Raw genomic sequence first — 16268 nt, 5'->3', positions numbered from 1 at the left:
AGAAATTGTTAGTCATGTAAGAAATTTGATTAGTGTCTTTTTAGGGACATTTTCTTCATCGCCTATATTTTTTGCTTCAATGGAATTGGTCAGACTCCTTTTAATTTTTCCTCTCATTTGTTTGTTTCCCTCTCCTAAGTAAAGCACAGTTCTTTAATTTACACATTTTTATTCACTCTAAATTGCAACTACATTTGTCACATAGATCTTGTTACATATTGCAAAGGGAAAGATCAATTTAATTATCTTTTTAGTAGAGAGGATTCATTCATTTTTCCAAGAAGTTGCCATTGAGTGCTGACCACAGGACAAACCCTAGGCTGGTAGGGACTGAGGATGAAACAGTAATGTTCACATCTTGTGCCTAGTTCAGTGTATGAGGCTCTTGAGAAATATTTTGAATTAAGAACTCAACCTCAGTCTTGATGAACATTTGATATATACTATATGATTTTGAACTAATTTTGGAAAAATATTAAAGTTCTTAAAGGCTATAAACTAACTTCTCAAACTTCTCAAACTTCTTTTGAGAACATAATCTATCCCTGTGTCTTTAATTGTGACACTGCTGGAAGTTTGTAAAGTGGTGTGGACAGCAGCACTAACTACCAGATAGAGTCTCTTATGTTGCAGTTAAAGCACAATATATGGTTTTACATCCTAGTCTCCTTTTAGTTTCCAAATCAGTTGGTATCCTTTGAGCTAATGCCACCTGGTGTTTAGAATGAGAAGGATAAGTATGTGAAGAAGTAACTCAGAGATGGCATAAGTGAACAGCCCATAGCAAAATCATGCTGAGGCTAGACTCCTGCGGTGAACAGTGGGTAAGTGGGAGGGTCACTGTCTGAACAAATAGAGTCTAACAAACATGCTGAAGTGTTCTGAATCTTCTTTCTTCGTTTCATTAGATTTTAATTTGCCATCATCATCTGATATAATCCTGACCAAAGAAAAGAACTCAAGTTCGCATAGATCTACTCAGGAAAAATTATGTTTAGAAGGAAGTGCCCCTCCTGGTCAGGTTTCTACAAAAGTAAATTCTTTTCGAAAAAGCAAACGACATCGTAAAAGTACTCATCGCTATTCTATAAGAGAGGCTCGAAAGACACAGCTCTCCACCTCCGACTCAGAGGGCAACTCAGATGAGAAAAGCATAGCAGTGAGCAAGCACAGAAGGCTCCATGTGCTGCAGCGTTTCATAACCCAGTCTCCTGAAGACCACCTTTCAGCTAAACTCAACTCCTCTGCAACCAAAGAGCAGGTGTCTCCTGACACCATGGCTTTGAAAACCTCCACAGAGACTATTCCGAGGCAGGAGTCAAACGCAGACATTTTAAGTGAGCCAGCTGCCTTGTCTATTCTCAGTAACATGAATAACTCCCCATTTGACCTATGTCATGTTCTGTTGTCTTTACTGGAAAAAGTTTGTAAATTTGACATTACTTTGAATCATACTTCTGCCCTTGCCTCCAGTGTAGTGCCCACACTGACTGAATTCCTAGCAGGCTTTGGGGACTGCTGTAATCTAAGTGACAAGTTGGAGAGTCAAGTGGTTTCTGCAAGTTGGACCGAAGAACCTGTGGCTTTGGTTCAGCGAATGCTCTTTCGAACAGTGTTGCATCTCATGTCAGTAGATATTAGTGCTGCAGAGGTGATGCCAGAAAGTCTTAGAAAAAACTTAACTGAATTGCTTAGGGCAGCTTTAAAAATTAGAACTTGCTTAGAAAAGCAGCCTGACCCTTTTGCACCAAGACAAAAGAAAACACTACAGGAGATCCAGGAGGGCTTTCTGTTTTCACAGTTTCGTCACAGAGCCCTTCTGTTACCTGAGCTTCTGGAGGGAGTTCTGCAGATCCTGATCTGTTGTCTTCAGAGTGCAGCTTCAAATCCCTTCTACTTCAGTCAAGCCATGGACTTGGTTCAAGAATTCATTCAGCATCAAGGATTTAGTCTGTTTGAAACAGCCGTTCTTCAAATGGAATGGCTAGTTTCAAGGGATGGTGTTCCTCCTGAGGCCTCAGAACATCTGACAGCCCTAATAAATAGTGTGATGAAAATCATGAACACTGTGAAAAAAGTAAAATCAGAGCAACTTCATCACTCAGTGTGTACAAGAAAAAGACACAGACGCTGTGAGTATTCTCACTTTATGCATCATCACCGAGATCTCTCTGGACTTCTGGTTTCGGCTTTTAAAAACCAGCTCTCCAGAAACCCCTTTGAAGAGACTGCAGATGGAGATGTCCATTACCCCGAGCGCTGCTGTTGTATTGCAGTGTGTGCACATCAGTGCCTGCGCTTACTGCAGCAGGCTTCTCTGGGCAGCACCTGTGTCCAGATTCTGTCAGGCATTCACAGCGTTGGAATATGCTGTTGTATGGATCCCAAATCTGTAATCACCCCTTTGCTGCATGCTTTTAAATTGCCAGCCCTGAAAAATTTTCAGCAACATATATTGAATATCCTTAACAAACTTATTTTGGATCAGTTAGGAGGTGCAGAGATATCACAGAAAATTAAAAAAGCATCTTGCAACATTTGTACTGTTGACTCTGACCAGCTGGTCAAGTTAGAAGAGACCCTGCAGGGCAGCTTGTGTGATGCCCAGCCTTCCTCAGGTTCACTCAGTCCATCTTACAGATTTCAAGGGATCCTGCCCAGCACTGGATCTGAAGACTTGCTGTGGAAATGGGATGCGTTAGAGGCTTATCAGAACTTTGTTTTTGAAGAAGACAGATTGCATAATATACAGATTGCAAATCACATTTGTAACTTAATCCAGAAAGGCAATGTAGTTATTCAGTGGAAATTGTATAATTACCTATTTAACCCTGTGCTCCAGAGAGGAGTTGAACTGGCACATCATTGTCAACACCTCGACATTACTTCGGCTCGAACTCCTATGTGTAGCCACCTGAAACAGTGTCTGCCACAGGAAGTGCTTCAGGTTTATTTAAAAACTCTGCCTGTCCTGCTTAAATCCAGGTTTGTGTGTGTATACATGTGCTGACATGTTTTCTTATGGATGCTTTTGAATGTGTGATAAAACGTATGCATTTGAACTTCTAACCCTCATATCTCCAGGGCCTTATCAGTAGCCTAAACCATATTTACTGTTGTCTTTTCTGATTTGATTTTAGTTTCAACAAAAAAAACTCCCACCTCTTGCCATATTTGAAACAGCTTATTTATTTATTTTGACTGGAGGTAGTGATAAAGGAGAGGATAGTCATTGAATTTAGTTTCTCAATGGAAAAAAAGTAAAGTTTAGATATATTTCTGGGGAGAGGGGAGATGTAACACAGATATCCAAGGGCAAGGGCCAAGTTTAATTGTGTTTATTGATGAAATATTATTAGCCATTAAAAATGCTTACAAATTTTATGCTGGGACAAGGGAAAATGCTTATAATATTTTGTGGGTAAAATATACAAAATTTCAAATAGTACTCACTCATTTACAACCATATAAATATGTACATACATAAGATGATAATTATATATTAAAGAAGTGATATTAAGGGAATTGTTATTTTTAAATATCATATTTGCATTTATTACCTAAGCAATGCATGTAGAGAAATAAGAAAATACAGAAAAACAAATAAGAAATTAAAATTACTTGTAAACCCACCAGTGATTTTCTAGATTTTGTGATTGCCAAGTCTGATATGTTTAAAAAATAATTTTATAAATAAAGCTTGCTTCTGGTAGGTAGAGTAGCCTTTCAAATTAATGCTTCTACCACTCTTAAAAACTTGTAGCAAAATAAATAAAAACTATCTTTACTATTTTCATGTGTGGCATTTTGGGGTTCATCTTAACAGAACCACTTTAAAACTGATACTGATACTAAATCATTTTTTAAATTTTGAACCTTTTGACATTGTTTGAATAGAACTGACTTTGAAAGTTTTATGACTCTTAGGTATGTTTGTGGGCAACCTGGAACTTTGCAAAGTAAGGACTGAGCATCACTGAGCCAATTTATATTCTGTGACTAGAGTAGTTCCAGTGACCTAGACACAGGTCTCACTGAGGCAGAGCTGGACTCTCCTCTCTCCACCCACTTTGTATATTTTTTGCTGGGCTGGAGATGGAACACAGGTCCCTGCCTGTGGTGGGCAAGTCCCTACAGGTGAGCTGTATCCTGGTCCCCTGGAATCCTTGTCTAGTAGTCAGGGTCTGTCTATTCTGATCAACTGGCCACATTAAAAACAGCTGCAGAGAAACTCATGCAATACTGAATCTCCACCTGCGAGTAAAATCTTCTGAGGAGAATTTCAACTCTGTGGTGTGATTCTTTACCTTTTTGACATATAGATGTAAAACAAATGAAAAGTGATGAATGAACCGTTAGGCAGAGGAACAAATGAACAAACGCCAAATGCTTGCCTGCTAGTGGGGCATCTGCCGCTGGTGTGATGGGGGTTGGAGTAGAATTTACATAGAATTTGGAGAAAAATAGTCTTCCCTGATTTGCTTCTCTTAATTTGGGTTGCATGTAATCCTTTCTTTTTAAGTAGTTTCAGAGCCGTACATGCAGTGTTTGAAGATGGATTTGAGAGTAATTCTAAAGTAGCTTGAGGTTCTGGCCAATATATAAGAACTTTACCAGATGATTAATAAATCAAATTAGGTAGTATTAAGTATATACCACATGCAGCAATGCCATATTTAAGTAACTTATGTACCTATTTATAAATGATGTTTATATATGTATATATATATAAACCTTTTTTTTTTTCATTTCTCTCACAGGGTAATTAGAGATTTGTTTTTAAGTTGTAATGGAATAAATCAAATAATTGAATTAAATTACTTAGATGGTATTCGAAGTCATTCCTTAAGAGCATTTGAAACTCTGATACTCAGCCTAGGGGAACAACAGAGAGATGCCTCCACTCCGGGTGTCGATGGATCACGTGCTGAAGAGCAGGAGCCCTCATCCTCAAATGCAGGGGCCCCCTCCCATAGCCAGCAGGCTTATTCAGATTCTCCTCAGAGTCTCAGCAAATTTTATGCTGTTCTCAAAGAAGCTTATCCAAAGAAGCGGAAGACTGTTCCCCAAGATGTTCACATCAATACCATAAACCTCTTCCTCTGTGTGGCATTTTTATGTGTAAGTAAAGAAGCAGAGTCTGATAGGGAGTCCGCCAATGAGTCAGAAGATACTTCTGGCTACGACAGTACAGCCAGCGAGCCTTTAAGTCATGCACTACCATGTTTGTCTCTTGAGAGCCTTGTCTTGCCTTCTCCCGATCGTATGCACCAAGCAGCAGACGTGTGGTCCATGTGTCGTTGGATTTACATGTTGAGCTCAGTCTTCCAGAAACAGTTTCATAGGCTTGGTGGTTTCCAAGTATGCCATAAGTTGATATTTATGATAATACAGAAAATATTCAGAAGTCATGAAGATGACCAAGGGAAAAGACAGGGAAATATAAATGTGAATGAAAACCAAGACTTCATCAGAACTTCTCAGCAGGTGAAAGCAATGAAGGAAGATTTATCATCTTTGACTACAACACAGGACCACACACCATCTGATCTGCAGGGGTTAAGAATCAGGGCTGACAGTTTAGGTGCATCAGAATCACAACATATTTCTTCCATAAACATGAACCCCATTTCACCTACTGAAGCTGCTCCTGAGGAAGCAAAGGTGTTGAGGAGTCGAGAAAGTGAAACCGCACTTCAGAGCATACGACTTTTGGAAGCTGTTCTGGCCATTTGTCTTCATAGTGCTAGAACCAGTCAACAAAAGATAGAATTGGAGTTACCTCATCAGGTAATACTTGGTTCTTAGTCCAGTTCTTTGTGTGTGTGTGTGTATGTGTGTTTAAAAGTCTTGATTTACTATTTTATACTTAAAAAACTTTTACATTTTGAGAAGTTCCTGTGTGCCTAGCACAGTTCCAGCTATCGTGGAAGGCACAAAGAACCACATGCCCCAGCTTGCGCCCTAAAGACCCTTACAGTTTAGTTTGTAATGCAAAAGCCCATGTGAAGCAGTTCATGTATTTAGCGTCAGGTGAGTGATCATGCACATTGTGTTTCAGAGTTCACAGTCTTGGTGTGACACTGTTGGGTGCCCTGCCTGGATGCCCCCACCTTGATGTATGTGCCAGTGTCCTCGTCCTCACGTCTTGTCTGTACACGTTTCTTGTGTTGGGCACCCGTCCGCTGTGGACTGCTTCTCTCTTCTGAGGATTGCCTTGGCTGATAGGATGCTTTGTCCAAGCAGAGTGCTTACCACCAGGGGCTGTCGGATGTGACTCTGGGGGTGAGGACAGTCTCTGTGGTACACTCGAGGCTCCAGAACTTTCCATGGAATGAGCTAGATTTTTCCTGAAACCACATCTTTGTTTGTATTCTCCTGACCTCTTCTGCATCTGGCACATCCTGATGAATTTCTTCTGAGAGCACCTCGTACCTAAAAGACATTCATAATCTCAGGCCCTGCTACTAAGGAGCTCTGGAATATGGCAGATCTGATCTCTTACAAATGTGTCCCTTAATGTTATTTCAGCCAGTGAGCTCTTACTCTCATGTCAGCCTCCATGTAGCCTCCTGTCTAAAACATCTTCATATTTCCATATTGTTCTTAGTTGAAATCCACACTACTTAGCCTGGATACACAACCTTCACAATCTGCTCAGCTTCCTTGTGCAGTCTCCCACTCTGCTGCAGTCAGCCGTACGGAGCTGCTCTTCTTTGCCATTGCTTCTGGGGAAGTGTGTGTGTTCTTGTCCTGGCATAGTCTCTCTCTCCTTCTGTCCCAGTGCCTGATGTTTCCTGCTTATTCTCCATCATCCTATGTAGCTCCTCTGGGGCACTTGGTCTCTCAGGCACCTACTGTTTTCTCTTCTCAGAGAATTTTGCTCACAGCTCTAATACAGTTGTCGTCCTCCCTTGTTGGTACCTGTTTCTCAAGGCAGACAATAACTCCTTAGACAGGTTGGTTTCTTCTTCATCTTCATGGTCTCACAACCTATTTTTTAGAAATAGGTGAGATAATCCTCTTAGTCCTGCTTCTGAGTTCTGATTAGAACTTCTTAGAATCTTAAGGACCCCCTAAGAATAAGCAATAAGTGTTTTAGGCAGCTTTTTCACTGCTGTTACCAAAAGCCCTGACAAGAACAATTGGAGAAGGAAAAGTTTATTTTGGGCTCACTTCCTCCAGCCACACCCTGCCTGCCTGTGGGTACCACCCAGTTAATCCCTGTCAGGTTAAGGTTAGGCCAAGGCTCTCATAACCCAGTCTTTTCACTCTGAACTTCTTGCATTGTCTCACACTTGAGTTTGTGGAGGTGGGGACACCTCATATCTAAACGGCAACAGTAAGGAATTTGTAAACTCTAAAGATGGTTAATTGAAAGTATGAAGTTTCAAGGAATAATCTTTGTGACAATCCGTTTATGGTAATTGAACCTTAAAAACAAGTAATGTATTTGATAAATAAAAATGTTATTAACTTGAACATAGAATGTTTGGATAAGAAAGCTCAAAATTTATAGTCACTTTACCTTGATATCTGTGAATAAATGGGTTTTCTGAAATTATTTTGTCACTATTCTGTTAAAAGCATGTTACTAATATTCCTAGTCTCTTTTATTTTACCTTAGAACTTGTCTGTGGAAAATATATTGTTTGAAATGAGGGACCATCTTTCCCAGTCAAAGGTGACTGAGACAGAATTGGCAAAACCTTTATTTGATGCCCTGCTTCGAGTTGCCCTGGGGAACCACTTAGCAGATTTTGAACATAACGAAGCTGTGACTGAGAAGGTATGAATCTGTATGGTTGTGTTACTGGGGTATGGCTAGCAGAGGCAGGCCTGTGAGATGGGACTGGGAGGTTGGTGAACGTGGTTCTTAGAACAGAGGGACCCAGATTTAGTCACATGAGTTCCATGGGGTAGTGTTTCATCTTACCTTACCACAAAACAGGAGAACAATATGACCTGCTTTCCTTAATCTAATCTGGAAATTCATTGAGTATTACTCCTAGTAAAACAAATATATGATTTGATTTGATAAGTCTTACATATAACTGAGTTTATTAAGTGGTAATTTAGAGATGGTAAGATTCAGTTATCTAATCTGGTCCTATATTGATGCAGCTGACATTTACAGAACTCTACTCATTATTAATTTTAAATCACTCAACATGAAAATGACTAGTACTTGCACAGAAAATGGCAATCATAGTATTTTAGCGTTTGGTGTTAACATTATTTTTCTAAAGTAACTTAAAATTTTTTTTTCCTGTAACTTTGTGATGAAGTTATTTCATTTCTTCTTTCATGTTTATTTTATATTTATTTAATTATCACTAATCTTCATATAACTTCTCTTTGGCCTAGTGCTAGTCAGTAGATAGATGAGATGTTTAATAATCTTTTCCCAAAATACGTTACTGTTTGCCATAACTTTTAAAACCTAATGAAATAGATATTAATGCCTTCATCTTATCATTGAATCAATTGGTTAACTATAAAATGTTAAAGTAAACACATGTTCTAAAGTGAAGATATCTATAGCATTTTCATAAGAAAATGTCTTGTCACTTTCTGTGTTACAACAGAAAGTTATTACTGGGACTCTTAATTTTTGAGATTCTTGTATGTGGACAATAGCATTCAGAAATCCTCACTTCCTTTGAAAAATTGCCTTATCTTCTATGGTTAACTAATTTATGAAGTATTATTTGTAATAAACTTTGAAAAAAATTTCCACTAGCAAATAAATAATTTATATTAACATTAGTGTGAAGTATAAGTCCACCTCCTAGTGGTCTTCTTTGTTGTATAACTAGAATAAAATTTCTCACGTAGGTGTATTTTTCATGGAAACTAAGATGACCTATCTGTTAGAAACCCATTTAAATGAGTGTGAAATTGTCTGAAAGGTACTAGAAAGTTTGACTGAGTGAATTTCATAATTTATAATAGCTACTAGTTATTAAGATTTTTTTAAAAAAATATAGACACTGTCCTTAAAATGACTTTTGAGTAATAAATACTCTGTTGCTAGGAGTGAGTGAATATTACAGCTGTTGCCTTTGAATTATACTGATCTTCTAGAGCCATCAGTCTGAGGAAGAGTTATCTTCCCAGCCTGGAGATTTTTCAGAAGACGCTGAGGATTCTCAGTGTTGTAGTTTTAAACTTCTGGTTGAAGAAGAAGGTTATGAAGCAGACAGTGAAAGCAATCCTGAGGATGGCGAGACCCGGGATGACGGTAAAAATGTTGTGGATGTGCTTGTGACTGGATCTGCAAAGCGGTTCAGAATGAGACCACTTTAGAACTCTGTATTGTCTTACAATTTAAACAGTGTATCACAGTAACATTTTATTTGATCTTCACAACAAATCTGGCATTTGTATATGCAATTTAAAACATTGAAATGAATCTCATTATCACAAACATTGAGCACCTAAGAACATGGGTTTATTTCCCTGCCTTCATATCATTCCACTAGGAAATATAGACAGTAATTATCAGAAATAAGCAGGCATGACAGTGTAAAACCAGGTGATGCAGTAGTGATGGGGTGATGAGGGATGCCCTTTCTGAAGAGGTGATGTTTACACAGAGTTCTCACTAAAGACGAACTAGCCAGTTACTGGCAGTTTATTATAAAGATTAAATAATAAAAGGAATGCAGACATCATTCTGTGACATCCAGGAATTCTGCCGCATAGATTTCTTCTTAAGTTTTCCACAGCCCAACTTTGCTCTAGGGTTGAACTGCATTGCAGATGATCCTTTGTCTCTAAGCGTTTTTGAGTGGAATGGAAAAGAGGGGTTGAGGAGAACCAAGAGGTTTCAGGGAAGGCTCTGTCTGCTGGCCTTGAGTGTCTCAGTACTGTTCATCTTCCCTAACTCTAGAGTTGTATATCTTCCTCAGAGTTGAATTTCGTTTTCACAGAAAGTGAATGAGAATAATTGTAGATGTTTTAGTTAAAGGATGTAAGGAAGCCATAGATGGTGCTTTTTGAAAATATATCAGTTTAATGGTGATTTTGTCATAATACAGGTATGATTTTGTAATGATAGAGGTCCTCCCTTTTATGTTTGCTAACTAAAATTCAACTTAAAGAATTCTGGTCCAGGTAGAAATTTATAAATTTCTTCACTATGTAAATATTTTTTGAAGCTCATAGCAGTCTCTTTTTAATATCAGTTTTCCAAAATGTCATGTTCAGTAAGACAGCCTCTTTTTCTCACATATGAAGAAGGCAAAGTTTGACATTCATACGCCCAAGCCAGGCACGGTGTGCATGCCTGTAATTCCAGCTATTTGGGAGGCTGAGGCAAGAGTACTGCAAGTTTGAGCCCAGAAATCGAGAGCCAAATCTACTATTTTCTTAGTAATATGGGCAAGTGATTTAAACTACCCTGTGATTAGATATTTTGGGGGCAAAAAGTTTGGAATGATAATTTTTCTCCAGTTGTGTTAGAGGGATGTGTTTAATCTTTATCACGTGTATAAAAATTGCTGTTGGTAATATTGTAGTTTTATTGAATATCAAAATTACTTTTAAGACTACTCATTGAACTTCAAACTATCCACAAGACGCGATTCAATGATGGAATCAAAAGTAATATTTAGGAAAAGATTTTATGAGCCTCTTCTTATAAATAAAACTTTTGCCACTAGGTCTTCTAAATGAAGAATAAGGTTTGAAATAACTTATTCCATGTTTTAGAGTATGAACTTATTCTTTCCTATTTCCCTTTGCAGTGGTAGACTTGCAGCCTGAAGCAGAAGGTTTCAGTGCATCAGTCAGTACAAATAACTCAATTGAAAAACTCACTCAAGGGGAAATAATATATCCTGAGATTTGCATGCTGGAATTAAATTTGCTTTCTGCTAGCAAAGCTAAACTTGATGTGCTTGCCCATGTATTTGAGAGTTTTTTGAAAATTATCCAGCAGAAAGAAAAGAATGTTTTTCTACTCATGCAACAGGTAAAAGTTATTTAAGTTTGATTAATACCTATCACTCATACCCCAATCCCCCATATCCTTATTTATAACCCAATTCATTTGAAAATTAGTTGAACTGATTACTTCTTTTATAACACCTATGTTTCGACCTTGAAGTAACATTCTAAAAATCTTCTAATTCTGTATTTTTGAAAGTAGCATAGAAAGTTAATATTGTCATTGGCTGACCAGTAATGAATCCTTATCTTTCTGAAAATGGGTAATTTTTTGAAAAATTGAATTTAATTGTAATGTATGTTCATTGTTTTAAATATCAAAAATTCAAGATAGTATGGAAAAGAAATGCATAATTAATCCTATACATACCATTTTTCCAGTCATTTAAATGCATACACACACACACATACACACACAAGATTCCTATTAAATTATTTATTATGATGTTGAAGTTTCTCTGTTTCCATTAGGTAAAACATTTAATTTTTTATGTTTCCTTTTCTAATCTTCAGGGAACTGTGAAAAGTCTTTTAGGAGGCTTCTTGAGTATTTTAACACAAGCTGATTCTGATTTTCAAGGTAAGTTAAAACTGTTAGTTTTAAACAAATAGCTTTGAAATTATTTTGTTCTTGTGTGAAGAGTTGCTCATCATGGTGTCCATTGGCATAGTGTTCTGATTTCACAAGTACCTTTATATGCATCATCCCATTCATCCCTCTGTCCTCCTCAAATAAATAGACATACTTATTGCGCAGAGATGAAAATCGAAATTTGAAAGGAGTAAGTAAGTTGTTGGGTAGTGTTGTGGGGACAGCAACCTGGCACAAAAATGCTCTACTGCTGCCTTATCTCATATTGTCTGTTCTCTAATTAGTGCTTTCTCAGACATTTGAGAAACTAATAATGAATATATAATATGATGCTTAGCCACAATAAACCTAAATTTTAGTTGGAGTATGAAAGCTAACATAAAACAGTAATTTGAGTTTGTGTAATGTTTCCTTCTGATTAAATTCAAAATATGCATTTTTGGCAGAAATACTTAACAGTACTGTTGGGTCCTTCTGAGGGCCTTATTATTCAGGGATTCATGATGTCTATATCTTATTACTAGTGATGTTAACTTCAATCACTTGATTAAGATGCTGTTTGCCAGGTTTCTCTGTTGTATAGTTACTATTTTCCCCTTAAAATTAATAAGTATCTTTTGGGTTTGTAGCTTAAAGTATGTAAATATCCTATTTTCCCTCATACCTTAACCCATGAATTTTAGCATCTGTTACTGATCCTTCATGGAAGCAGCTAAGACTGGAGTTGGCCGAATAGTGATTTTCTATTCCTATCATTCTTTCTACATTTATTATTTGGGATTGTACTGTAAGGAAAAGCTTTTCTTTCTCCTCTATTTACTTATGTATCGTATGGGTGTATTGCACTCCTCCCTGTCAGAGTCCCCTGTTACCATCTAACAGTAGTGTGGTGTCTATTACAGTTAATGAAGCTATATTGATATGTTGTTTTTTAAATTTTTTGATAGGTTATTAACTAACAGTCTATTCAGATTTCCTAAGTTTTTGCCTGATATGCTTTTCCTGTTCAAGGGTCCTACCCAGGATGCCATATTACAATTACTTGTCAAATCTAGGAAGATCCAATCTGAGATCATACAGATTTATTACTTATTAAAATAATTTTTTTCTTTCTATAGTCTCTGTTTTTTGTTTTCTTGCATGCTAATTGTGATTTTGGGTCTTTTGGATTGATTCTGCATGTGTCTTCTTATCTTTTCTCTCATATTATCCACCTCTCTCTTTTTGTGCTATATTCTGAAAGATATTTTTCAATTCTATTTCAACCTCTTATTCAGTTTTTAATTTGGGCAACTATCTACTTAATATTTAAAAGCTCTTTGTTTTATTGTTTTCTGGCTATTACTTTTTCATATGATGATAGACTATCTTTGTTTATATATCTGGATATTGTAATTAACATTTTAAGAAGATTTCCTCCAACCCCTAAATTACTTTTATATCCTCTAGGATCAGTTTATCAATCATTCACTTTTTACATCTTGGGATTATTCTTTTAGAGTTCTGATTCCCAAATATTTTAAGAGCCTTTTTTGCTCTTTATGTTTAAGAAATGGTTGGGGGTTTCCTCTAGTGTTGTAAAATTAAATTTGTCTTCCTGTGTGCCTTTTCTCTGACTGGATACTCTGCTGAAGAGCCCTGGGTGAATGTATCAGTGGGTGCTAGAGGCTCCCTAGTGCCCTGACGAAGAGAGCTTTACTTTGGGGAGCCTTTAGGGCCACCGTTACCCCACAGGGAGCTTGGCGTACATCATGAAAAGGTGCCCTCTGCATGCAGAGTGAGGCCTGGGAGGAGCATCTGCCTTCATCCAGGCAGGACAGCTTCACTGAATGCTCTGTTTCTGTGTCAGCTTTTGGCTTTGGTTAGGCCTCGTGACCAGTATGCTCAGTAGCCGTGGTGTTAACATTCCACTGCACTTCTGGGCTCTCGCTTGGTAATCCATTCCATTTCTTTAGAGAAGACTCATCAGGCTTTTAGCTTAAAAGTGAAAACTGAGCTCTCTGTGCTCTGAAATCCGAAACAGGAAGAGAGGTGAATGGTTACCAACAGACTTTTCATTCATTTCTGTGTTTTCAGCAGCATTCTCATTCCCTCTCCTGACTTTAGACCAACAGATGAGCCCCCCGCTGCTCTGAGCCCCTTTATAATTGGAAGGAAGTATGCTGCAGCTTTCTCTTTTATCCATCTACTTCTTCTGGGCGTGGTGGTGCACTCCTGTAATCCCAGTGACTTGGGAGGCTGAGGCAGGGGGATCACAAGTTTAAGGCCAGCCTCCGCAACTTAGTGAGGCCCTAAGCAACTTATTGAGACTCTGTCTCAAACTAAAAAATTAAAAGGACTGGGGATATGTATGGCTCAGTGGTTTAGCACCCCTGGGTTCAATCCCAAGTACCAAAAAAAAAAGAAAAAGTTTTCAGACTTTCACCAGGTGTACCCCCAGTGCTTACAGCCTCCCCACTGCTTTTATTTTTATTTTTGTTACTATAGATTTTTTCCTTTTGATAATTTTATACTTTAGTGCTTTGAGTTTTCAGTGGTTTTACAGAAGCAATCCTCATTTGGAACTGAAAAAAAAAAATCTAACACACTATTCATAGTCCTTTCCTACTCTAAAACCCTTAAAGTGTTCGTGTTACTTAGAGCACAAAGTCCACGCTAACTTGTGGTGTCACTGTAAGCTGTCTTCCCAGATGTGCCCTCGGTGGCACTACTGCATCAGCTCACTGCCTCTTAAACTGGGTGACTGCAGCCTAGCTTCAAAACTACCAGTCTTTCAAGAGGCACCTCAGGTTTTACATAAGTCTTATTTTTGTTACTTCTCAGATGGTAATAATAATAATTGATTCATAGGTTTTTGGTTTTGGTAAGAATCAACTGAGATAATACTTGTAAAAATAACCTAGGAACACTAAAGTGTGCTCTTAAAGACTAAGAAAATATCTTACTCTAAAGAATTCTTTGAGTTTATGCGCCACTGTTTATATTTTATGCTAAAACCCTTCATAAAATAAGTTATTCAAACTAAATAGTCTGTGATATTTAAGTATTTGAATAATCTTTAATGTTTATATTTATTTCTGTCATTTAATTTCCCATGTAAGTAATATCTATAATTGAAACATTTCAAAATGAAAAGGTAACAGACCATTTTATGGTATGGGGAATGTCAGCATATCTAACAGGTACTCTGTTGATTTATGCTTCTTTAAAGACTGCCTTTAGTTTACTTATGGCCAGCCAATCTTTAAAAGAAAATCGTTCTGTCCGTCAGGATGCATTTAGTAACCTTGCTATTTGTTCAGTGAATTTTGAGATGACTAAAGTGTCCATAATCCATGCAAGATGTTTGTTTTCTTTAATTAAATGTGTACTAGCTTCCTTTTCCTCTGCTGTCTTACTTTCAGCTTGCCAGAAAGTACTTGTGGATCTCCTGGTGTCTTTGATGAGCAGAAGAACATGTTCAGAAGAGCTAACCCTTCTTTTGAGGATATTTCTGGAGAAATCTCCTTGTACAGTAAATATGCTATGATTTTTACATTTTCACTAATACTTTAATAGAATGTGTTTTAATTGGAAGCTGTCTGTTGTGATGTAGCAGTTGTTACACAGTTTCATGGCGTCTTGTATGAAGTACCCAATTATTTTACTGCTTGTATATATTTTAACCAGTTCACTTTGAATTTGACTAACCAAATTATAGTCCCTTTAACTTACTCTGCCTCTAACCTTTGTGCTTGAGAAATGCTAAGTGATTTTTATTACTAAAGAGAATTTAATTGTAATTACAACTGTCTTTGAGATCATTCTTTTCTAAAAATGAGATTATCCACTTCTCAGTTATATTCCTTATTTTCTTTTACAGTAGGATAGGCTAATGACTTTTAGTTGCTTAGAAACCCGTGTGTGTGTGTGTGTGTGTGTGTGTGTGTGTGTGTGTTGCTGGGGATAAAACCCAGGGCCTCTCACATGCTAGGCAAGTGCTGGACTACTGACCACACCCTGAGCCATGGAGAACCCATTTTTACTATGAAATCTCAACTAGAAACATTTGCAAATAAAACAGAAAACACTGAGGCTGCTTTGTGTAAAGCAAGTTGGGTCTTGTAGCCTTGCCCACCCACCCCACTTTACCATCTGCTCCAGCTCCACGGCCCCCAGGACCTCTGGGAACACAGGTTCGAACAACCTGTTTCGACCTCGGAGAGCTGACTGTATGTGGAAGGCTCCTAGTACTCACAGGCTCACTCCCCTGATGGTGATCAGCATCAGCTGACCCGCGATGCATGCTACTAGGTCAATCTTTTCAATACTTATCTCTCCTTAATTATTGTTTGTCCCTATAATTAAGTGTTCATTTCCTCTCTTTTAATGTTTCGGATCAACCAAAAACATGTCATTCGTTATGAATAAATCTTAAGACCTTATTTCAGTTTGCCAAACACACATGACAGTAAATTTACTTGACAGGGGAAAAAGCATGTGCAATAAGTTGAAGAGTGATTCAGCACTTGATTTTATGAAGTCGTCATGTTATAGTATCATTCAGAAATCTGGAGAATTTGTAAGGTCTCTGGTTATATCATTCACTTTAAAGTAATTGAGAAGAACCATAGTGTACATGGAAATGAACACTTCTGTAGAATAAAGTATGTTTCATATTTCATTTTAACTATACAAAAATAAATTTTTTAAGATATATAAGGTAAGAAGGTATTTAAATAGG

General features: G+C 37.5%; 1 protein-coding gene across 3 annotated transcripts in view; it reads left to right on the top strand.

Annotated features, from left to right (window-relative positions):
• Positions 1-16268, top strand: part of Lyst (lysosomal trafficking regulator) — a 149638-nt gene that overhangs the window by 37420 nt on the left and 95950 nt on the right. For all 3 annotated transcript variants that reach the window (XM_047520102.1, XM_047520101.1, XM_047520100.1), the window contains exons 5-11: positions 909-2985; positions 4761-5790; positions 7628-7789; positions 9088-9244; positions 10752-10978; positions 11467-11533; positions 14950-15059. In XM_047520102.1, coding sequence (XP_047376058.1) covers positions 909-2985; positions 4761-5790; positions 7628-7789; positions 9088-9244; positions 10752-10978; positions 11467-11533; positions 14950-15059 — 3830 coding nt within the window. The remainder of the gene's footprint in view (positions 1-908; positions 2986-4760; positions 5791-7627; positions 7790-9087; positions 9245-10751; positions 10979-11466; positions 11534-14949; positions 15060-16268) is intronic.

This window comes from Sciurus carolinensis, chromosome 12, assembly GCF_902686445.1.
Source record: "Sciurus carolinensis chromosome 12, mSciCar1.2, whole genome shotgun sequence".
Lineage (NCBI taxonomy): Eukaryota > Metazoa > Chordata > Mammalia > Rodentia > Sciuridae > Sciurus > Sciurus carolinensis.
Note: the sequence above shows the minus strand (reverse complement) of the source record. Positions and strands in the feature narration are given on the sequence as shown.